At 56.2% G+C, this 22,052-nt stretch overlaps 9 protein-coding genes across 9 annotated transcripts; 3 read left to right on the top strand and 6 right to left on the bottom strand.

The window, feature by feature from the left end:
* Positions 1-312: 312 nt before the first annotated feature.
* C8A04DRAFT_33021 (uncharacterized protein) lies at positions 313-3,007 on the top strand (the record flags this gene model as incomplete). The annotated part of the gene is made up of 5 exons (XM_062782296.1): positions 313-662; positions 808-1,586; positions 1,663-2,083; positions 2,169-2,466; positions 2,564-3,007. The coding sequence occupies 5 exons, from the start codon at positions 313-315 to the stop codon at positions 3,005-3,007; spliced, it is 2,292 nt and encodes a 763-aa protein (XP_062632886.1).
* Positions 3,008-3,334: 327 nt separating this feature from the next.
* Positions 3,335-4,024, bottom strand: C8A04DRAFT_33020 (glutathione S-transferase; the record flags this gene model as incomplete). Its single annotated transcript, XM_062782295.1, has 1 exon — positions 3,335-4,024. One exon carries the CDS (start codon positions 4,022-4,024, stop codon positions 3,335-3,337), a length of 690 nt encoding a protein of 229 aa, XP_062632885.1.
* A 708-nt stretch (positions 4,025-4,732) lies between these two features.
* On the bottom strand, positions 4,733-7,128 carry C8A04DRAFT_40684 (laccase-2; the record flags this gene model as incomplete). The annotated part of the gene is made up of 9 exons (XM_062785030.1): positions 4,733-5,356; positions 5,440-5,657; positions 5,740-5,989; positions 6,067-6,155; positions 6,223-6,310; positions 6,412-6,508; positions 6,588-6,683; positions 6,754-6,926; positions 7,108-7,128. 9 exons carry the CDS (start codon positions 7,126-7,128, stop codon positions 4,733-4,735), a joined length of 1,656 nt encoding a protein of 551 aa, XP_062632884.1.
* Positions 7,129-8,717: 1,589 nt separating this feature from the next.
* C8A04DRAFT_33018 (S-adenosyl-L-methionine-dependent methyltransferase) lies at positions 8,718-9,653 on the bottom strand (the record flags this gene model as incomplete). Its single annotated transcript, XM_062782294.1, has 1 exon — positions 8,718-9,653. The coding sequence occupies one exon, from the start codon at positions 9,651-9,653 to the stop codon at positions 8,718-8,720; it is 936 nt and encodes a 311-aa protein (XP_062632883.1).
* A 527-nt stretch (positions 9,654-10,180) lies between these two features.
* Positions 10,181-10,779, bottom strand: C8A04DRAFT_33017 (Noranthrone monooxygenase; the record flags this gene model as incomplete). The annotated part of the gene is made up of 2 exons (XM_062782293.1): positions 10,181-10,608; positions 10,701-10,779. The coding sequence occupies 2 exons, from the start codon at positions 10,777-10,779 to the stop codon at positions 10,181-10,183; spliced, it is 507 nt and encodes a 168-aa protein (XP_062632882.1).
* A 399-nt stretch (positions 10,780-11,178) lies between these two features.
* On the bottom strand, positions 11,179-12,287 carry C8A04DRAFT_15792 (beta-lactamase-like protein; the record flags this gene model as incomplete). The annotated part of the gene is made up of 2 exons (XM_062778622.1): positions 11,179-11,973; positions 12,132-12,287. 2 exons carry the CDS (start codon positions 12,285-12,287, stop codon positions 11,179-11,181), a joined length of 951 nt encoding a protein of 316 aa, XP_062632881.1.
* A 762-nt stretch (positions 12,288-13,049) lies between these two features.
* C8A04DRAFT_33015 (Non-reducing polyketide synthase aptA) lies at positions 13,050-18,849 on the top strand (the record flags this gene model as incomplete). Its single annotated transcript, XM_062782292.1, has 4 exons — positions 13,050-13,402; positions 13,503-13,809; positions 13,917-17,456; positions 17,572-18,849. 4 exons carry the CDS (start codon positions 13,050-13,052, stop codon positions 18,847-18,849), a joined length of 5,478 nt encoding a protein of 1,825 aa, XP_062632880.1.
* Positions 18,850-19,754: 905 nt separating this feature from the next.
* On the top strand, positions 19,755-20,344 carry C8A04DRAFT_40680 (EthD domain-containing protein; the record flags this gene model as incomplete). The annotated part of the gene is made up of 3 exons (XM_062785029.1): positions 19,755-19,817; positions 19,863-20,203; positions 20,275-20,344. The coding sequence occupies 3 exons, from the start codon at positions 19,755-19,757 to the stop codon at positions 20,342-20,344; spliced, it is 474 nt and encodes a 157-aa protein (XP_062632879.1).
* A 281-nt stretch (positions 20,345-20,625) lies between these two features.
* On the bottom strand, positions 20,626-21,648 carry C8A04DRAFT_15798 (uncharacterized protein; the record flags this gene model as incomplete). Its single annotated transcript, XM_062778623.1, has 1 exon — positions 20,626-21,648. One exon carries the CDS (start codon positions 21,646-21,648, stop codon positions 20,626-20,628), a length of 1,023 nt encoding a protein of 340 aa, XP_062632878.1.
* Positions 21,649-22,052: the final 404 nt, after the last annotated feature.

The following is a 22,052-nucleotide window of genomic DNA, read 5'->3' as shown; positions in this document are numbered from 1 at the left end:
ACGTAGTGAGTAGACCTCTGTGAATCACATCGTCGTCACGGAGCGTGTGACGCGGGAGACGACTTCCTCCGAGATTTAGCAGCCCGCTGATTGGTGTTCGGGCACATGGCGTGCTGAGGCGCACGAGAGTGGGTACTTTACCTTTGCAACACTGGCATTTACCTTTGTAACACTGGCACCTCTCTGCTAAAGTAACTTCCATACCTATCTGGAAGCCCCGTCCTGGGGGCTCTTCCTGGGAGCGAGCCCATCCTGCCCGGACTTGACGCCGCGTGTCGGGCGCTACGATTACCGGTACCCTACCCTACTGGAATGGCGTCGGTGCCAGCGGCCAACCTCCGGCGGAATGGGGCGCAAAAGTCGTGTGAGCGCTGCCGCAAGATGAAAGTGCGCTGCGACCATGGAATGCCCAAGTGTAGCCGCTGTGCCGCGAAGCATCTCGAGTGTGTGTACGAGGCAGCTCCCATGACGCGCCACTTTCGGCCCGCTCGTTTTGATGCCAGCTCCGGCCGCCTGCGCACGACAATGCGGGCCTATGGGGTGTCCGGCCGTCCAGGTTCCGTGGCACGGCGGCAAAGCCAGAGCCAGAGCCAGAGCCAAGGCCGAAGCAGCCAGCTGAGCCAGGGCCAAAGTCACAGCCCAACAGGGCAAACACCACGCATGTGCGTCCTCCCCTTACGGTCTCATTAGCTGCGCCGTCTTCCGTCTGATCGAACCCTTTCCCTTTCCCCGAGAGGATAGGTTTAACTCAGACCGTCTTTATACCGATGAGACACGCGACGCTAATAATCGGACTTAAAATGCCAGATTGGAATCATTGGATAATACACCGCCAGGCGGGCCTGGGCCCCCTACCCCGACGCCTGCTGCAACGCAGCCCGTCGAGATCACCATTTCACCTGACGAGATCGGTGGCTTTGCCGGCCCAGGAAGTTATCACAGCTTGACAGCCCATGACGGTTCCATGCCGCAGACCTCGTCCGACTACCCCGGAGCCGCCGGGTCTCCCGGGACAACCACCCACTCCATCGACCGCAAGCGCTTGGATCTCGGCTTGCAGATCCTTGACTTCGTCCATGAGTACCGTGTCCTGCTGCGGAACCTCATGCTCCACATCTACCGCGTCATCCGCATGCCCGTCGTCCCCCACAAGGTAATGCTCCCGGCCGTCGATTCACTCTGCCGCTTGATCGACCATGAGGTTGCCGCCAACGACGCGAACCACGACGACGATGCCAAGCTACGCACCGTCATCCACCTCTTCCAGAGCTCGTACCAGGCCATCCCGGGTACCAAGCTCACAACACCCAGCCAAGTAGGGCAGTCCATTGCTGGCGAGAACCTGCGATGGGAGACCATAGGAAACATGATCGCCATGGCCAGTCTGTGTCTGGTCCACATACATGATCGCGACCTCGCCCTGTTGGATCCGGAGAAGCGGAGCAAGAACGATCTCATCCCACCGTTTAACAGCAGTACAGACGGCATCATGACCCTGACCAGCGCGTCACCCGTGGTCAACGAGTTGCTGGTCTGTCTAAAGTACAACCACCTCCTGTTGGCTTTTCATCGATTTGGTGACTCAAGTGAGCAATTGTCTTCTAGCTATCTATCTCTCAGATGCATGTCTTCACGCACAATCACGTAATTAACCCTCAACAGGTCATCACGTGTACTCGATCTTTATGGAGCTCGCGTCGTCCGTCTATGCAACTGGCATGCATCAAGACCGCACGGTCAGTTCCGGGCCGGCAGACCACCCTGGATTCATGCATCAGTGGCGGCGACGGTGCTTCACAGCCATCTTCTCCTTGGATAAGACCGTCGCAACCATCCTGGGCCGCCCACCCATAATCCATCGGCATTATTGCGTCCTGGATGCCCCTCTTGACCTGGAAGACGACGACCTGACGGGGCCCCAGTGCGAGCACGAGCTCCAGAAACTGGACCAGAACGGGTGGAACACGGACGGACGTCGCCGGTCGACGAGCTATATGCGTCTTCGGTATCTGCTGGCCATGCTTCGCGAGGAGGCCCTGGAACTGCTGCTGGGCAGCAGCGTTGGCCCTCCAGATAGAGCCCAGTAAGTCCCTTCCTTGCTTTTGTCATCACACAAGGTTGAAGGGAGACAGATTGAGCTCACTCGCACCCTAACTTGTGTCCCTTAGAGCCGTCCTGCAGAGGCTGCGAGCAATGTGGGACAGCTGCCCCAGCAACATGAAGTATTCCTCGGCTGTTACGAGCAGCGCCGCATTGAGCCCGCACGACACGTGGTTCCTTCTTGGGTTTTACATTGACTACCTGTACTCCACCTTCTTGGTGTTTCGTTCCAAGGCCCAACAGGATCAGAGCCCGGAGACCCTCGAGATGCTTTTGTTTGCGGCCAAGGACGTCTTGTCGACCGTCTTAATTTTCAACGAGCAGCGGGAACTCCTGCGGGAGGTCCGCAGCGACTTTTCAGCCGTCGTACGTTTCAACTTTCGAGTCTCATTTATTATGTCCTGCTCATCGAGCGTATTGGAAACCATGCTGAAGGTCTATCTAACCTTGAATATCGTCCCAGTTTCTACCCTACGGCCTCCCATGCGCCGATGTTCTCGCGACGGAGCTGCTCCGGCGCTCTGTACCCTTCCATTACCCGGTGGGTGGTGCGGGGAGCGCAGGACCTCACCTGCCCCGTTCCGAGGTGATCCGCGAGCTGACCGTCTACGTCTCGTGCCTGGGTTGGGTACCGCGCCGTGGCAGCCACAACTCAAAATTCTGCAAAGAGGTGCAGGCCCGCCTGACCCGTGTCCTGGACCAGATCATTGACGCGCCGCTTGCACCACCCCAAGCCGAGGAGACGCTGCCCGACGTCCGCGACCAGGAAGGCGACAGCGGCCAGAGCCACGCCATGTTGGGGTACCCGGGCCAAGCGGCCTCGAACCTCAACCCCTTCTTGATAGACCTGGAGACGGGCATGTTTCTGGACTCGCAGCTGGATCTCTTCTCCCAGGCTCTGCTGTGATTAATTGCACGATTTGCCACTGGATAGCGTTAGATGGAGGAGTACTGTACATAACTCAAATGTGTCATGGATGGTTAATTATAGACACCGCTACATATGCCTTTAGAACGTCAGGGGAGGTTTACCGCCGCAGCGTTTGAGTCCATTCACACCAACATTTACGCACATTTAGCCTCAACACATGCTTTATCTCAGGATCTCAGTCACATCTTTTTTGCGTAGCAGACTCAATCCACCATTTATCTGGTTCAATGTTCTCCATTTCACAATACATAAAATAACCCCATCATAAGCCAAAGCCACAACAGACACGTTATCTATGCCACTTCATTTCAACTGACCACCCTGACCCAACCCAGCCTGGACCGCCGGCCTCTGCTGCACCTTCTCCAACCATGCCTTGACATGCGGGTACTGGTCCGGGTCGTACTCGTCCTTTTCATGCACCTTGAGAATGACCCTCTGCCACGAAATGAAAGCGATATCGGCAAACGAGTACTTCCCACCCACCAACCACGGGCCGTCCCCGCCGGGATACTTCTCCGCCTGCTCAGCCAGCACCTTCTCCAGCACCCCCGTGACGCGGTTGATCTCGGCCACGTACCGCGCGACAGCGCTGGGCACCTGCTCCTGGTGGAACTTCTTAAACCAAGTCGCCTGGCCGTAGTACGGACCCTGGCCAGAGACCTGGAAGAAAAGGAACTGCTTGGCGTGGTAGGACTCAGGCGAGCCGGGGGGAAAACTGAAGCGGTGCTCGGTGTCGTACCGCTCGATCAGGTACTCGAGGATGGCGCCCGACTCCCAGATCGTCAGGTCGCCGTTGTTGGGGTCGCGGATGGAGGGGAGCCGCCCGTTGGGGTTGATGGCTACGTACTCGGGCTTTTTGACGTCGGAGAGGGGGATTGGGAGGGCTTCGTAGGGAACGCCTAGCTCTTCGAGAAGGATGGCGACTTTGGGCGGGTTGGGGCCGCCTTTGCCCCAGACCGTGAGGGGCTTTAGGTGCGAGAAGGAGGACATGGTGACTACCTGAGGTAGTTGTAAGGATGGATATGAATAATTAATCAGAGTGATTGGAACGCTACCCTTTGGACGAGAAAAGTAAGTGCCGCGCGCTTGAGTGGTGTTCTGGTGGGTGCCTCTGGTAGTTCAAGATTGGGCTTGGCAGGCAGCTATTAGTACCGTTTGAGTTTCACCGGTCCGGGATAGGACCCGTACCTGAGGGTACGTACCTGCAGTGGCCCTTCTTTGTTTGCATCATAGCAAACAGCGAGTACGGAATTAATCAGCAGACGCGCGGTAAAGGGTCTAGATTGCATAATCATAAGGGCAAACATATCACATTATTACAAAGCGCGGGCGGGTTTGAGTCTGTCACATTTCTCGGCGTCCGATTGCCTCAATGGGAAAGTCTTGATACGGGCTGGGGAAGGATGAAGGATGTGAGTGGTCTGTGGAACATTGCATAACCGATCGGGCTTTCGCGTGCATGCAGTACCTGTATATTTCTTGATTTGGCACCTTAGCAAACAGGCTGGAAATGATTTACTGCTTGCGGTGACACCACTTTTTCGTTACATTTAATGTACGTTGACGATGCAGTTGGTGGTGTTGATCTCGGGCCGAAGCCTTCGGGAGGGTATGACAAAATAGAGACAAGAGAAGAGGTAATTGCCAGATCACAGAGAAGTGAATGAACAAAAGTTCAAAACCTCAGTCCATGTCTTCTCACAACCCCGAGTCGATCTGATCCACAACATCCGTCTTCGTATACGCCCACCAGTCCCTGCACGTCTGCGCCATGATGCTCGGAATGCGGTATTTCGCAATCAGATCCGGCCTCTCGACCACGGTCACGTACAAGCCGGCGGCCACGTGCCAGGCGACATGGCAGTGGAACGGCCAGGCGCCCGGGTTATCCGCCTCGAAGGAGATCACCATGTATCCCCAGCCAGGCACGAGCTGCGTGTCTCGGCGCTGCGGATTGGACGGCCGCACGATGGTCCCGTCCCACGTCTCGTTGTTGTAGCCGATCGCTTCGATCCGGTAGTTGTGCCCGTGCAGATGCATGGGATGCGTGCGAGGGTTGGCGTTGTAGACGACCATGCGGATCGACGTGTTGGTGCCAAAGTTCTCAACGTTCCATTGGGGGTCGTCGGGATACGAGTTGTTGCCGAGGTTCGACAGCAGGAGGATCGGGTGGTTGTAGTTGCCGCGAAAGGTCGAGTTATTCATGTACCACAGGTATGAGCCCGACGCGTTTTGGCCGAGTGTCATGTTCAGGACGTAGGTCGTGGCCGTCGTTGGCGGTGATGCCAATGGATACCAAGGTTCCGTGTTTTCCAGAGGCTCCTGCAAACGTTGAATTAGGCGAAGAAGGCCTGAGGTAAGCGACTGAGCTAGAACGGGACAGATTGGTAGAGGAGCTGACGTACATTTTCACACACTTGGATGGCAGCTGTAAAAGCTGGCCATGGGTTGGGCTGCGGCACCACGTTTGGATCGTCAAAGTAGGCGAGTGCGCTAACGTTAGGCTGGATCGTGTCGGCACATGGCTTGGCCGGGCTCTGGGAGCGTATGAAAAAGTTGTTTTGCTCGTTCGCGGTAGTTTCGACAATCACATCGGTGCGCTGGCCGACACCGAGTTTGAGGTCTGGAGCCAGGGCTTTTGTCAGCTTTTTGTTTTTTTGGTGCCAGGGGCCGAAGAGTCTCTAGGTAAGAGTTGTTTCACGCACACTGAGTTTGGTACGGGACAACGGGCACAAAGTCGTTGGCAATGACGGTCAAGTTGTGGCCGTCAACTGAAAATGTTTGCAAAGCACTGGCACCCGCATTGACAATGCGGAGAAGATGCTTTTTGCCGCGCTGAAACTTGAACTTGGCGATGCCAGCATCACTTTGACAAGGGCTTGGGTCATTCGCAGCTTTCAGCGAACAATTATAGTTGTTACGGCCGTTGATGAGCGAATTCACTCCGGGCACCGCCTGCACCGCTCATTAGTTAACGCCGTAGCAGGTAAAGAACACGAACGGTGAGTCCGAAGACAGGGGATACATCTTACCACTATCGAAAAATTGGAGTTGAAGGCAGCTTCAGTGATATCCGTGTAGTTTCTATGGTAATAATCTGTGATGAGAACTGGACCAATATCTAAAGAAAAGTCGGTACGTCAATCAGTTATGAGACACGATTAAAAAAGAGGCCACGGCTTTCCTACCGATATCGTACGAGACCGTCGGTGGGCCGTGTACGACAATGGGCCCGATGGCTCCATCGGCATATTGTCCTGAGTAGTGTGAATGATACTGCCAACATCCACATGCACGGCTAAGGGTCAGTTATCACTCCTTAATGTTTGAGGCTCGTCCCTCGGGATTCTGGAGAAACGAGACAAGTTATTACATACCCACGACGACCCGTACGAATCGGCAATATATGAATAGGTAAAGCTCGCGCCTGGGGCTATCGGACATTGAGAAATGGAAGGCACGCCATCCATCCAACTGTTTTAACATGATCAAACATCAGCCTCTCGTGATTCGAGAGTGCGAGTGCCAGCAAACCAAGTGCCTGAAGTCTTACGGAGATCCCTTCTGCAAGAAGCCGTGCCAGTGGATGGCCGTGCCCTCTTCGGGGTCACGGATGTCATTGTGAACAGTAACTTGAATAGTGTCACCCCTGGTTATCCAAATCAGTTATATGTACAGGTTGGTGCAACAGGAAGATGATCGAGGTGGGGGTACAGTACCAGTTTGCCTCGATCAGAGGGCCAGGAAATTGACCGTTGATCACGAGCGAGTTCTTGAGATACCCATCTGGCGCAATCTTCCGCCTCGCAATGGTGAAGTTGTATCGCCGAATCACACTTGAAAGGGTTAGACGATACTGCAGCAGAGCTGGGGTGGTATCCGTCCCCCCCCACTATGTCTGGACGTACCCGGTGAGAGGAGGATCTGTACGATGTCAGACCTATAATGAACAAGGGATATTACTTGGTAACCCCGAATAGGGGTGTACTTACCACCCTCTAATCATTCGACGCTGCTTGTTGATAACCGTGTTTCTTACGGGCTGCGTGGAGGGTGTGCTGGGAAAGACTCACCATCTGCAGAAGGTCAGTCATTTTACTCGGCCACTGCAGGTGGGAACATGAAACTGGTGAAACTTACTGGGATTGCTTCGTTTCGTCACTTTCTTGCCCCACGGAAAGCCATGTGGCAATGGCTAAGGTGAGACAACTATGTCAGCGGATACCACCAATGGACAGATGATAATTAATTAGGTAGGTACCGTCACAGGGTCGTCCGTATGCAGGTAGGGAACACCCAGGTTGGGGTAGTCAACCGCTGGTCAATATAATATTGGACAAATCAGCAAAAGGCATTGTAACATATAGTTTGATAAAGTTGCGGATGGTGAGTGTATTTACCGGTGACAACAAGAAAGCAGCAACTTAGGCACAGAAGCCCCAGAGTGGTTTGCCAGTTCATCATCATCTTGTAAATTGGCGTTGTTGAGTCTTCACTTTGAACAGCCAAGATCGCTCGCGATGGACCAAGCACTGATCTGTTTTCACAGTATTGTAGCGCTTCACCGAATGAAACCCGAGTTCATGGGTCTTTAAGCATGGCCATCCCACCCCCCCTGGAACTTTGGAAGCTCATCCTTCTTCGCAATGTTCTCAGTGATGGCGGCTGAGAACCATGCTGACGCCTTGCTATCTTGTCTAAGCCTTTCTCAGCGTGCTAAATTCTAGCGCCCGACAAACCGGCCAGGATTACAGCGTTCCTGGGAGATGCGGGTGTGTGACTCCTTCAGTAGGCTTACCCGACCTCGGTGGGTATTGGAGACCGCCCGGAGGATGGAACAGCCCACGCCGTGACGCCGATGCCCTCGTAACCCTTGGAGACAAGCCACAAAGAGGAATATTAGACCAGAGATACGGGATGTTGGTCCAGCCGAGCCTGACGCTCCGACGTAATACCCTTACGGGCAGGCAAAATGTCGCGATCCCAGCGCATTTCGACAACAGCCCGAGAGTGGTGGCTTTGATTTGACTATGGCAGGCCCTGACGTGCTTTTGGCGCCCCGCTTGCGAGCCCACCGCGAGTGTCCAGACCGAGACGGCCAATGCTACGCCGGGCTTCCGAAAAGGGAAATTTCACTCCGTCCGAGGATCTGCTCTGACGGCCCTCATGGTTTTGGTTGCATTTCCGCCCTCCGCGGTAACTTCAGCTGATAGAGCATCGGAGTAAGAACTTCCTGCCCGTCCTCGCTTATTGCCGTTAACTCCGTTCCCATCTCAACCTTCGCGTCCCGCCTTCGGGTCCCGACAAGGACGGGTCAGCAACGGGATCGGGACGTTCGGGAGTGCAGGGGCCTCCTCGGGAAATCTTGATGGAGGGATCGGGGGACACAGGGAGTGGTCCGGGTCTGGAAAGGATTCGAGATGCCGAGGCGGAATGGCGGAATCCTCCCGTCTCTTGTTTCGACGTGACAGACTTGGACGCTACAGACACAACCCAGGAACATCTTGTTCCTCCATAGTAGACCGGACAGGGATAATTATGGCCCTTCATGAGAATGAGACATAGCTGTCTACAGTAGCCGTCTACAGCAACAACTTGGGACAAGCTCTCACAATCAACTCCACTCTGACGGCGTGGTCTAGACGTAGAATCCATTCAAGCTGCGACTACCATGTTCTATGTGTCAAGCCGTGTGATTTCGTGTAGCAAGAATGACCTTGGCAGGGAAGTAAGCCTCCACGACGCGGCCGCCCTCCAGCAGCGCTCCCAGCTCTTGCCACAGCTCGGTATAAGCGTCCGGGTCCAGCGCCGAGAAGGGAAACGACGCAAAATGCGCCTTGAGACCGTCCAGATCCGTCTGCACACTCCACCCTTCCTCATCCTCAAAGACCTCCTTGTCGTGGGGGCCCGTGTAGTTGGGCTCGCCGGACTTACCCTCCTCCTCGGGAGGGAGAAGGGATGTGAGACCGTCGCGATCGGTCATGTTGAGGTGGATGCGCAGCGCGCCCCGCTCGAAGAGCTGCTCGTCCAGAGGCGCGAGATTGTAGAAGCCCGAGCTGCGGGCTATGATCTTGCGCGTGACGTCCGGTTTGTCGGCGTGCTTGAGCAGCGCGCGGCCGCCCTGGTGCATGATACGCGCCCATATGTCCTGCGCGGCCGGGTCGCGGAGGCGGGCCGCTCCGAAGCCGGCCACTACGAGCGTGCCGTTGGGCTTGAGCTGCCGGGCGATGGTTTGTAGTGCTGCGTTTTGGTCCGCGAAATGGAGCACGTTGGTCGCGAAGACCAGGTCGACGCTGCCGCGGGGGATGTCGTCGGCTTCCTCGATCTTGGAGACGCGGTACTGGAAGCCGTCGGTGCCTAGGCGGTCCTGGGCGAGCCGGACGTTTTCCGCGACGATGTCCGAGATGATGACGTTTTGGAACCGAGACCGCAATTTGTCGGCATACGGTCCGTTCCCGGCGCCGGCGTCGTGGGCGGTCTCGAATGGAGCGCCCTTCTGCTCGTGATAGCGGAAGATGCGCTCGAAGAAGCTGTCCGGCGCCCGTGGGCGGCCTTTGAGATAATTATCCCAGAAAGCCTTGTCGCGGGCAAAGATGGTGTTATCTGTGTTTGATCCCATTGTTTCCGAGCGAGTTGTGTGTCAGGGCCGGACAGGGGGGGGAACGGTGAACAGATGGAATGGCTGTGAGTATGAGGCCCAGTAAGGTTGTAGTTCTAGAGATGAGTGAGAATATGGTAATGGCGCTTAGATGGATATGTCTCAACTGAAACGCGGACGCTTGTGTCAATTCGGACCTGCTCATGCGCTCAGAGAGCAGTGGTCCCGAAGACCGAACACCGGGATACACAGTTACAGATAGTACGAGAGGTTCCAAGGTTGCAACCACTGACCAACTGGGCGTGCACGCCATCTTTAAAGGAATCAGTAAAGCTCCGAAATCGTGTTCGGAGCAAGGACAACTGGGCAATGGTTGTACGGACATACATACAATACTTCGTATTATACACCCTCATCCACTTCAAATTCGCCGTTGAAATTCACCATTAATACTTCGAGATTGTGGAATATTCATCATCCCGTGACAGTGACCAGTGACCATATTTGCCGTCGACTAACAAGTTGTTACCATCTCCAAGAATAACAACCTACGGCGGCCCCGTAGCTGCCCAGATGGCACCCGCTAGGGGGAACAAAGAACGGGCTATATTCAACCAGCGCCATCTCTCCAACAGCTCGTGAACCTCGGTCAGACTCAGCCCTCCAGCGGCCCCAGCGGCCCCAGCAGCATTGAGCTCAAACAAGCGGGCGTTTGTGGGCGCCATGACGAGCCAGGTGAACGGGGCAATACTGATTGTCGTGGCGGCGGCCACTCCGTAGACGCGCCACGGCCGCGAGGCGCGAACATTGGTAATGCCGGAGAAGGCATGAAGAAGCAATGTCGCGATCGCGCTGGCCGGCATGATCTTGACACCGTAGCCGTAAAGCCGTGCCCACTGGCTGAGCAAAAGCGTGGGGTCGTTGTTGGTTTCCACTAAGACGGGAATGGAGATGATTGAGATTGACAAGATGGCGCCTGCATGAAGTTTTAGAGGATGTAATAAGACCCACGGTCACTGCCCAGGTCGCCGCGGTGGCGTTTAGGACTTTAGGAGTTTAGGTACGCACCTGCAAGAACGGAACCCGCGAGGATTGCCGCTGTTGTCGTGGGGACAGGGGCAGGAGAAGAATCTGTGTTGCCGCCCATAGTGCCGGTAAGAACGAATGCGGTTTAGGTTCAGGTAGGAAGAGGCGGATGAATGGTTGTGATGTAGTGTTTCGAGCGGGGGGTGAAAGGGTTAATCTTTTTAAGTTTATTACGAAAATAAAACGGCAAATCTGGAGTCAACAAGCTAAGACCGGCCGGACCCCGAAACATGTCACCATGTCAAGGCCGGGTGGAGACACTACCCCGGCCAACGCTGGTGATCGTTCTCGCTGCTCGTCTTAAGAGAGAGAGTGTGGTTTTGGTCATTAGGAAAATCATTTGCTACCTGTAGCTATAGCATAACACGGAAATCTCAGCCTCTCGCCCCAGATGGTATACAATCACTCTCCTAATTCTAAGTCCCTGACTGCATCGGCAATAGTCACTTTGCGTATTTACTCAACGGATAGAGAACCACTTCCTCTGTCCCGCCTTCAGCTCAAAAGCCACCCTGCCGTCGCCCGCAAGCTTGCGCAAGACCTCGGCCGTAAAGGGCTCGATGGCCTGCTCACGCACCTGCTCGTCCAGCTGATCCCCATACATGGCCGTAACCAGGTCCTTGACCGTGACGCTCCCCTTGGCCGAGGCCAAGCCGGCTCGCTTCTGTTCGCGCTTGACCCGGTCTAGGGCGTCCAGCACCTTCTTCTCGCGCCGCTCTTTCGCCTGCAGTTCCACCGAGATCTTGCCCGGCAGGTTGCGGATCATCTCGCCGTGGGCCGGATACCCCAGGGCGCAGCGGTGCGAGGCCATGACGCGCAGTGACTGCATCCACGTCGGCAGGATCTCGACGGCCGCCGTGCCGTGGCCCAGCACGTTGTCGCCCGTGAACATGGCGTTTTCCTCCTCGAGGACGAAACACATGTGGTCGTGCGAATGGCCAGGGGCGTGCACGGCGCGTACTGTAGCGCCTTCGACCCGGAACACCTGCCCGTCGGTGATGGATTGCTGGCCTGGGCCCGGCGTGTGCTTGAAGATCGCATTGGAGAGATGCGGGTAGAGACGTAGGAGGTCGGGCACGCCTCCCGTGTGGTCGCCGTGCCAGTGCGTCAGCAGCACGTGGGATATCGAGATGGATGACTCCTTCAAGGTACTCTCGATCAGGTCTGCCCATTCGGGAATCCCTTGGCCGGTGTCGATGATGAGTCTTTTCTGACCGGTTCCAACAATGTAGGTATTTGTGCCTTGGAGGGTAAACTGGGCGTGTGAGTTGAGTTGGTTAGCACATATGCACTCAAGTGAAGAAGGCCATGGAGTCGTAGGGTAACTGAGAGAGATATAGAGAGCATGTGGCGAGGTAAACTACCCATGGTGAATGTGAATTCAGACCATCAAGCCACGGTAAAGTATCTTACCTTTCCCTCATTCTGCCCCAGAATCCGAAGTACGCGAGGGGTGAGTTTCTCTACATCGTTCAGCTTTGGCAAGCCTGCTAGCTGCGAGTCGAGGTAGTCCTCGAATGCGCAGATGTTGAGCGCCTTGTTGATCTGGCGGTATCCTCCTCGGCCCATATTGAGAACACACGCACAGCTCTGGTGATGATACTAGGCGTGTCTTGTTGAAAGAATATTGAATATTGGGGCAGGGTAACTGGCATAGGCGACGAACCAAGTCAAGAAAGCTTGACTTGGCTCATGCACACGCGGATCGTCCCGACCACAGATAAGACATTCTCAAGTGTCCCGGTTTCGGGCAAGTTCGGAGCATATCCCGGGAGGTTCCCCGTGATACGGTGATTGCGCAACGGCTTCGGGGCGACGGATGATTGACGAACGGGTAGTATTCGACTTCCGCAGCCTGCTGCAACCACGGAAAACATCCCAGGGGGTCCGGGTGCCTGGTGCGGGTGCCGATGCCCACCCACTCTGATCGTTCCCCGAAGCTGACGAACCCGGAGTCGAATTGACTCTTCTTGTCAGTTGCCGTGGTGACTCTGACCGTAATGAATGCCGGCCATGTGGCAATGCTTTTAGACGACGCTGGTGGGTCACGGCAATGCCCGTTGCACCAAGAGATACTTAAGGTACATACCTACCTACATAGATAGGATGGTATGAGCATTATGGTCTAGAGTGCACACGTCCTCAACGACGGTTCTAGAACTGGCCTGTTGACCCTGTTCAGCCCACACACACTCAAGTCCTTCTGCCCCTGGCCTTGGCCATTCATACCCACCCCCCTTTCCACACCCCTTTTCACCACCCCCAATATTTGGCTACGACCGTCTTACGACGAAGATCACTGGGCTGCCGGATCGGTACCTACCTGTAACCATGACGTTTCGATCTTCTTTTACACCCTCGTCTGATGGGACCGGGGACTTCGTCAGGCTGAGGCTAGCCTACTTCAGCAATGAGTTCCCTCACGACAACCTTCAAGATCTCTTCAGGCGCCTATGGACGCAGAGCAAGACCAGAGATCATCCCATCCTGGCCCAGTTTATCAACGACGCCACCTTGGCGCTGCGTGAGGAGATCCGTGGGCTGCCCGCCTCTCTGCGATCCCTGATCCCCCCCTTTCAAACCATCTTCAACCTTGTCGACGACCCTGAACTGCGAAAGGGTCAGCTTTCCGGATCGATAGACGGCGTGCTGCTTCTCGCTGTTGAGCTGGGTGCTTTTATCGGGTGAGTAGAAACATACTTTTATCACACCACCGTTATCGGAGCTGTTCAGTCCAGACCCAACAAGACACCTGATGGCTGATAATTGTTGATAATACCACAGATACTACGAGAGGCATCCCGAGCAGTACAACATCGATGCAGCCAGTAGCTATCTTGCTGGGCTGGGAATTGGCTTGTTGGCCACTGCTGCCGTCTCGCTCGCTTCCCAAGTGGTCGACCTGCCCATTGTCGGAGCCGAAATCGTCCGCACCGCGTTCCGTCTGGGAGTTCTGGTGGATGAGGTCTCGCAGAATCTGGAACCGCGAAATCCGACGGATTCGGGACCTGCGGATACTTGGGCGTACGTGGTACCTGATGTCACACCTGAGCAAGTACAGAAGGAGTTGGATGCGATTCATGCGAGAGAGGTAATTAAGCTTTACTGTCTCCTACACCATGGCCTCATTGGCAAGAAAATTGTCATCCGAGTTGGTCGAGACCGTCGAGTTGCTGACAAAAGTGGGATGGTTAATAGCAAACACCCGAGGCCAGCACCGTTTTTATCAGTGCTCTCAGCGCAACATCGGTGACGGTCAGCGGCCCCCCCGGAAGGTTGAAGCGCATCTTCCTGGTGTCCGACTTCTTCCGCGACACTCGGTCCATCGCCTTGCCGGTGTATGGAGGCCTGTGTCACGCAAAGCACATCTACAACGAGAAACACGCCCAGGAGGTCGTACGTGTCAGTGCCGAGAAGCTGGGCGGCCATATTACTAAACTGGTTCCCGGAATTCCTGTTCTTTCGACGAGCACCGGGCAGCCATTCCTGGCGACAGATGCCGCGGGCTTACTGGAGGAGATCATCACCGAGATCCTGACTCAGAAAATCCAGTGGGATAATGTAGTCAACACCTTGGTTGACAGGGCGTCGCAGCCCGGCGTCGTCCAGTTCCATGTGCACGCTTTCCGTACCTCGCTCCCCATCCGAGACCTGACCACGGCTGTGACATCCACTCTGTCCCAGGAGTCCCAGGAATCCCAGGCGGCCGAATCAACGACAACGACAACGGCAACGACATCGACGACGACCGATCTGCTGCAGTGGCTTACCGAGCCGTCTCTTGTGAACTCATTCTCCCCTCGGGGCACGAGTCAGAGCAAGATCGCCATCGTGGGTATGTCGTGTCGGATGCCTGGCGGCGCGACCGATACTGACAAGTTCTGGGACCTTCTGGAGAAGGGGCTCGACGTGCATCGTACCATTCCCGCGGACCGGTTTGACGTTGCAACCCATTACGATCCCACCGGAAAGCGGGTGAACACCAGCCATACGCCGTACGGGTGTTTCATTGACGAACCTGGCCTGTTCGACGCGCCCTTCTTCAACATCTCGCCGCGCGAGGCTCAGCAGACGGACCCGATGCAACGTTTGGCCCTGGTCACGGCGTATGAGGCCTTGGAACGGGCGGGCTATGTTGCGAACCGTACGGCCGCCACCAACCTTCATCGAATTGGTACCTTTTACGGACAGGCCAGTGATGATTATCGTGAGGTGAATACGGCCCAGGAGATCAGCACCTACTTCATTCCCGGCGGTTGCCGGGCCTTTGGCCCCGGCCGTATCAACTACTTCTTCAAGTTCTCTGGGCCGAGCTACAGCATTGATACTGCTTGCTCTTCGAGTCTTGCCACGATCCAGACTGCCTGCACAGCACTCTGGAACGGCGAACTTGATACTGCCGTTGCAGGAGGCATGAACGTCCTCACCAACTCGGATGCCTTTGCCGGTCTCAGCCACGGTCACTTTCTCTCCAAGACCCCTAACGCTTGTAAAGCGTGGGACAGTGAAGCCGATGGTTACTGCCGTGCTGATGGAATCGGGTCTATCGTTTTGAAGCGCCTGGAAGACGCCGAGGCCGACAATGACAACATCCTCGGCGTGATCCTCGGTGCCGCGACCAACCATTCGGCTGAGGCTGTGTCTATCACACACCCCCACGCGGGTGCCCAGGCCTATCTCTCGAACCAGGTACTTGCCGCAGCAGGGATCAACCCTCTCGATGTGAGCTATGTCGAGATGCACGGGACCGGCACGCAAGCAGGTGACCGCGAGGAGATGCAGTCCGTCACGAGCGCGTATGCACCTGTGACCAACCGCCGTAGCTCCAAGCACCCGTTGTATATCGGCACCGTCAAGGCAAACGTGGGCCACGGCGAGGCTGTCGCCGGTGTCACAGCCCTCCTCAAGGTCTTGCTCATGCTCCAGAAGGAGGCGATACCGCCCCACGTGGGTGTCAAGAACGGGCTCAATCCGGCTCTACCCAAGGATCTAGACAAGCGGAATGTCCGCATTCCGTGGGAGAAGACACCCTGGGAGCGGAACCCCGACCGGAAACGCATCGCGGCCGTCAACAACTTCAGCGCTGCAGGCGGTAACACCACGGTTCTCATCGAAGAAGCCCCTCTGAGGCTGCAGCAGGCCGAAAGCCAGCCAGATCCCCGCGGCAACACACATGTGGTTGCCCTATCGGCCAAGAGCAAGGTGTCCCTGCGAGGGAACCTGGAGCGGTACCTCGCCTATCTCGACAAGCACCCGGACGTGTCGCTGTCCGACCTGTCATACACCACCACAGCGCGCCGGCACCACCACAACCACAGGATCGCAGTCGCCGTCTCCTCTGTCGACCAGCTCAATAAACAGCTCACCACCGCTCTGGACTCAGTCGACACCACCCTGAAGCCCATACCCGCTACCGGCCCCCCCTCAGTCGTCTTCGCCTTCACCGGCCAGGGCTCAGCGCACAAGTCATCAAACCTGCAGCTATTCCACACCTCACCCACCTTCCGCACGCAGATCCTTCACCTCGACGCCCTCGCCCAGCAGCAGGGATTCCCGACTTTCATCCCAGCCATCGACGGCTCCCACCCGCAGGACCACGCGCATTCCCCCGTGGTCACCCAGCTCGCCCTAGTCTCTACCGAAATCGCACTCGCCAAGTACTGGGCCACTCTGGGAATCAAGCCCGACGTAGTCATCGGCCACAGCCTGGGCGAGTACGCGGCGTTGCAGGTTGCGGGCGTGCTCTCGGCCAACGATGCTGTTTTCCTCGTTGGCCGGCGAGCCCAATTGCTCGAACAGCACGCGCAGGCTGGGAGCTACAGGATGCTGGCTGTGAGAGCCTCCCTCGCCCAGGTGGAAGAAGTAGCCGGAGAGAAGCCGTTCGAAGTCGCGTGTGTGAATGGCCCGGCCGAGACGGTGCTCAGCGGAACGGAGGCCGAGATGCAGGCTTTGGTCACACCGCTGGAAGCCGCCGGGTACAAGAGCACCATTCTCGACGTGGCGTTTGCGTTTCACTCGGCGCAGATGGACCCGATTCTGGACGAGTTTGAGGAACTGGCGCGGGCTGGTGTTATTTTCCACGCGCCGAATGTCCCCGTCATCTCGCCGCTGCTTGGCAAAGTGGTGTTCGACGACAAGAGCATCAACGCCGAGTACGTGCGCCGCGCGACCAGGGGAACGGTTAACTTCCTGGCTGCGCTAGAGGCCGCGCGGGAGATCGACATCATTGACGACTCCATGGCCTGGGTGGAGATCGGGCCCCATCCGGTGTCATTGAACTTTGTCAAGGCGGCACTGCCGTCCACGAGCATCGCCGTGCCTTCGCTGCGCCGGGGCGAGGACAACTGGCTGACGCTGGCACGGAGCCTGGCAAGCCTGCATCTGGCGGGGGTTGAGATCAGCTGGAACGAGTTCCATCGGCCGTTTGAGAAGCAGCTGCGTCTGCTGGACTTGCCTACGTACAGCTGGAACGACAAGACGTACTGGATCCAGTACAACGGTGATTGGGCATTGACCAAGGGGAACACTTTCTATGACGAGGAGAAGAAGCAGGCCCAGAAAGCGGTGGCTGCTTCCCCGTCTCCCGCCAGCTTTCTCACGTCGACCGTCCAGCACATCATCGAGGAGACCTACGCTGGGTCATCGGGTACGGTTGTCATTCAGTCTGACCTTGCCCAGGCCGAGTTCCGGGCCGCCGCGTATGGGCATAAAATGAATGGGTGTGGAGTGGTGACGTCGGTGAGTTCATTCCTGTCAAGCTTATTTGTTGATTTACCCCTGATTCAAGGGCATTTTGCGTCTCCATAATGAAGACTTGAAGACACACTGGCTGACCACGATGCTTAATTAATAGTCTATCCACGCCGATATTGCATTCACCCTGGGCGAATACCTCCACGGCAAACTCATCAAACGCAAGACCAAGCCGCTCATGAACATCGCCAACCTTGAAGTCCTCAAGGGGCTCGTCGCACGGAAATCCACCACCACCCCGCAACTGATCCGCGTGTCCCTCAGCACGGCCGATATCAACACAGGCGTTGCACAGCTGCATTGGCATAACGTCAACGACGACACAGGAGCCTCCGAAGAACCCTTCGCCAGCGCAACCCTGTATTTCGCCGACGACGCCACGCCCTGGCTGCGGTCCTGGTCCCCCCTCACCCACCTAGTCCAGGGACGCATCGACGCGCTCGAGCAGCTCGCAGCCGACGGCGTGGCCAACCGCTTCTCGCACGCCATGGCCTACCGCCTGTTCGCCGCCAACCTAGTCGACTACGCCGACAAGTACCGCGGCATGCAGTCCGTGGTGCTGCACGAACTCGAGGCCGTGGCCGACGTGACGCTGACGCGCGACGCGGGCCGCGGCGTGTGGACGGTGCCGCCTTTCTTCATCGACAGCGTGGCGCACCTGGCTGGGTTTGTCATGAACGTGTCTGACGCCATCGACACGACGGCTAACTTTTGTGTTACGCCCGGCTGGGAGTCGATGCGCTTTGCGGTGCCGCTTGTTGCCGGCGGCCAGTTCCGCTCGTACGTCAAGATGATCCCTACCGCCGAGGACCCGACCGTCTATCTGGGGGATGTCTATATCCTGCAGGAGGGAGTCATCGTCGGCGTGGTCGGGGGCATCAAGTTCCGCCGGTACCCTCGCCTGTTGCTCAACCGCTTCTTCTCGGCCCCTGACGACGCTTCTGCTCCTGCTGTGGCGTCTCATTCTTCCTCCAGCAAACCGACGGCCGCACCGCAGAAACAGGTTGCCGTGCTACCGGCCCCTGTGCCGGTGCCTGTGCCTGTGCCTGTGCCTGTGCCATCTTCGGAGCCCCTCAAAGTGACCCCAGCGCCCGCTCCCGCTGTTGCTCCCGCTCCTACCCCGGAGCCTGCTGTTGACATTGACAGCGATAGTACGGCGGTCAAAGCCCTTCTCCTCGTGGCTGACGAGGCCGGCCTAGAGCTCGCGGACCTCAAGGACGAGGCGTCCTTCCCCAACCTAGGCATCGACAGCTTGATGAGCCTAGTGATTGCTGAGCGGTTCCGCGAGGAGCTGGGCATCACCGTCGGCGGCAGCGTGTTCCTTGAGTATCCGACTGTGGGCGATTTGCGCTCTTGGTTGGTGGAGTATTACAGCTAGACGGGGCAGACGGCAGGGGGGATTTGTTGATTGATGGCTTGCCTGAGACTATTGATTTCAGTTCTTTCTTTTCTCCTTTTGTTGTTTGTTGGAAATTATTTTGTTAGCTGTGGGAACGTGACGCATTCGATTACTTGTGTTTCAATTGAATAGGCAGGATATATTTCAGCTGGGTATACAGATTATACAGATTGTATTTCGTAGACTAGGTAACTACAGAGCTTTTCTCTTTGGATCATTGAGGCAAATTGTGTTGAATGTATTACGTAGACTAGTTACTACGAAGTTGTTTTTTGGAACTAATTACCCAACTCTGTCATCCTCCTCGCTTGATTGGACTCTGTATAGCGGCTTAACTCAAGGGCAGGGTGCTCTCAGGAAGAAGGGAGAACAGAATACATCTCAGCTGCCCCCGGTGCCGTTGCCTGGTTGGTATGTACTGTACTATACATGGTGTTTACTTCCAGTACTCCTTATCGAGGGGTTTGCTTACCTAGGGTTAGGGTTGGGGTTAGCGTTAGGGTTAGGGACTTCTTGCGGGGGTAGCTCTAGGAAGCTCTGTTGACCCCTGGGGAAATGCAACCTCGGGGAACACTGCCGACCCACCAAGAGCTTTCGCCATCCCGACATGATCGGATTCCGACAATCCCGTCCACGGAAGAGTCCCGTTCTGCTGGACAAACCGCATGGTATCCGGATCTGGGCGTAGGTATGCAGGGGTGTCACTGGCATCGCCCCAGGTGTAGATCGAGCAATGTCCAAGCCGCTGAACCCTGCAGGCCCGGAGTCCAGAGAGCTCGCGCGAGCCTACGAAGTAGTCTAATTAGTTTGAAACGGGCTAGAGTTAGGAGGTATCGACTCAGACGCCCAGAAGTTAGAACATTAGCAGGAAAAAACACACCAAGATGGCTACAGCAACAGCTACGGACACCAATTCGCCCTCCAACGGCATCACCGTCAACGGCACCGTCAACGGTAACGCGAGCAGCAGCCATGTCTCTGGCTCTGGCAAGAACGGCCAATTTCTCTGCCTCACCATCTGCGGCTATCGCAAGCCCGGCATGAGCGAGGAGGCATACCGGCACCATATGACACAGATCTCGGCGCCCTTGACCAAGGACCTGATGGTCAAGTACGGGGTGGTGCGGTGGACGCAAATCCACAACACGACTGAGAGCCGGGCGCTGATGGCGCAACTGTACGACCACCAGATGGCCAATGTGGCCGACTTCGACTGCTTCAGCCAGGTGGTGTTCCGGGACCTGGAAGACTACAAGCGCATGAAGCAGGATCCTTGGTATCAAGAACATTTGGTGGGGGACCACGAGAAGTTTGCTGATACGAAGCGGAGCAGGTGAGGATTGATCGCTGAATCTTTGAAATTGATGTGACACAGGTGAACCACGGCTGACTTGTCTCTCTTAGCATGACGATTGGATGGATTTCGGAATATGTCAGAGAAGGGAAGGTTGTAGATGGGTTTAAGGATGTGTGATCTACTACCTCTGCTTTACGCAGCTGGTGAATGGAGGTAAATTAGTTGGATAATTATCAACAGTGTACAGGAGTGATGAACCTTACAACGGGTCATGAGAAAATGTATGAGAAAATATATAACTTGATTGAACTTCACGCCTGGGTAATACCTGTATTATCAATGCCAATGTCCAGCGTTAATTAATCTAATGAGACACAGTACTTGTCATGAAAATGCTTGATTATTATCAGTCACTAAAGAGACCCGTTAAGTTTATGGTGTGGTTACTAAGTATCAACCTATTTCTTGCTCGCTAGGATCAACACCACAGGAAACGTCACACTGGCCTTGCCTCCGCCCAGTGCCTCGCGCAGCTCTTCAACGCCCTCGTTAACCTCAGCAATTTTACTGCCCGCCTTCTCCACGTAGCTCGGATACACCGAGTCCAAGTACTCCTTAACCCGATCAGCATCCCACTCATCCCGCCACCACTTCCGATCAACAATCTCCTTAGTCGTTTCCCCCTTCTCGCGCCGATCAACCGGCTCCGGCTCAAAATCGTACCCCTCCAGGCTATTAAACAGCAGCGGCACGTCTGGGTTCCACTTGTACCGCACCACATCCCCCCACTCCGCCGACGGCAGCGCAATGTTATCCAGCTGGCTGGCCAGGGCCTCGGCGGCACGCTGGTGGTGCGGGAACCCGGGCGTGCCCTTGAAGGGTAGGAGGAAGGTGCAGATGCGCGTGGCGATGCGGTCGTACAGGGCGTTGAGACGGTCGTCACGGACCGCGTCACCGGTGGTGAAGATGGGCCGGCCGTAGAAGTAGATGGCGAGGGTGCCGCCGGGGCGGAGAAGCTGGTGGAAGGCGTTGAGGGCCCGGGGCACGTCTAGCAGCGGGATGCACTCGCTGACGACGAGGAGGTCGGTTTTACCAAGGCCCACGTTAGGCGGGACCGTGTTGTTGTCGGCGAGGGTTTCAGCCGGGGAGCGGACCAGCGTCAGGCGGGAGACCAGGTCCGGCGCGATCAGATCGCCGGCTGCGTCGAGGGCCTGAGCGTTGACGTCGGACCCGACGACGTGGTCGTAGTACTTGAGAAGCCGCTCGGCGATGTTACCCGGGCCAGTGCCGACATCGTGGGCTAGAGAGGTCTGGCCGTTGCCGTGGGTGTTGTGGTGTTCCTGGATGACGCGGAAGAAGTCTTCGGAGGGGGCCGGGCGAGAAGCGATGTAGGCCCGCCAAAAGGCTGTATCTTGTTGGAGTGCGCCCGTGGTGAAGGGCGTCTCTACCTTGGTGGTGGTGACTGTTGTAGTGGACGACATGTTGCTGTGAGCCCGTGAATGCAGAAGTATACAGATTAAGTTTTAGCCTTAATTTTTCTGGTTTCTGGAACCGACTGCGTTGCACTCCTTGGGATGGCCATAGGCTTTGAAAAAAGAGTTGAATACTTAATAATTAACATTATCATAAGATTGCGTGGACTTACAATTCACCAGTGACCCAATCGGGGAATCTCTCCGACCAGCGAACCCACTGCAGCACGGACAATGGAATGGAGCTTTGTCGGATTGTCCTGCGGGGGAGTCCTGCTTCGATGTCCGAGGGCGGATGGCTGGTCTGCGGAATGAGATGGCGAGACGTACGGAGTACGGCATATTGGCTTCGGGGTGTGTAACAAACCAAAGCACGAAACCTTGGATCATCTTGATGTGCCGAGGTCTAAGCC

This window comes from Dichotomopilus funicola (genome assembly GCF_033296635.1).
Source record: "Dichotomopilus funicola strain CBS 141.50 unplaced genomic scaffold C8A04scaffold_107, whole genome shotgun sequence".
NCBI classification, from domain to species: Eukaryota; Fungi; Ascomycota; class Sordariomycetes; order Sordariales; family Chaetomiaceae; genus Dichotomopilus; species Dichotomopilus funicola.
This window is presented reverse-complemented; position numbering and strand designations above follow the sequence as displayed.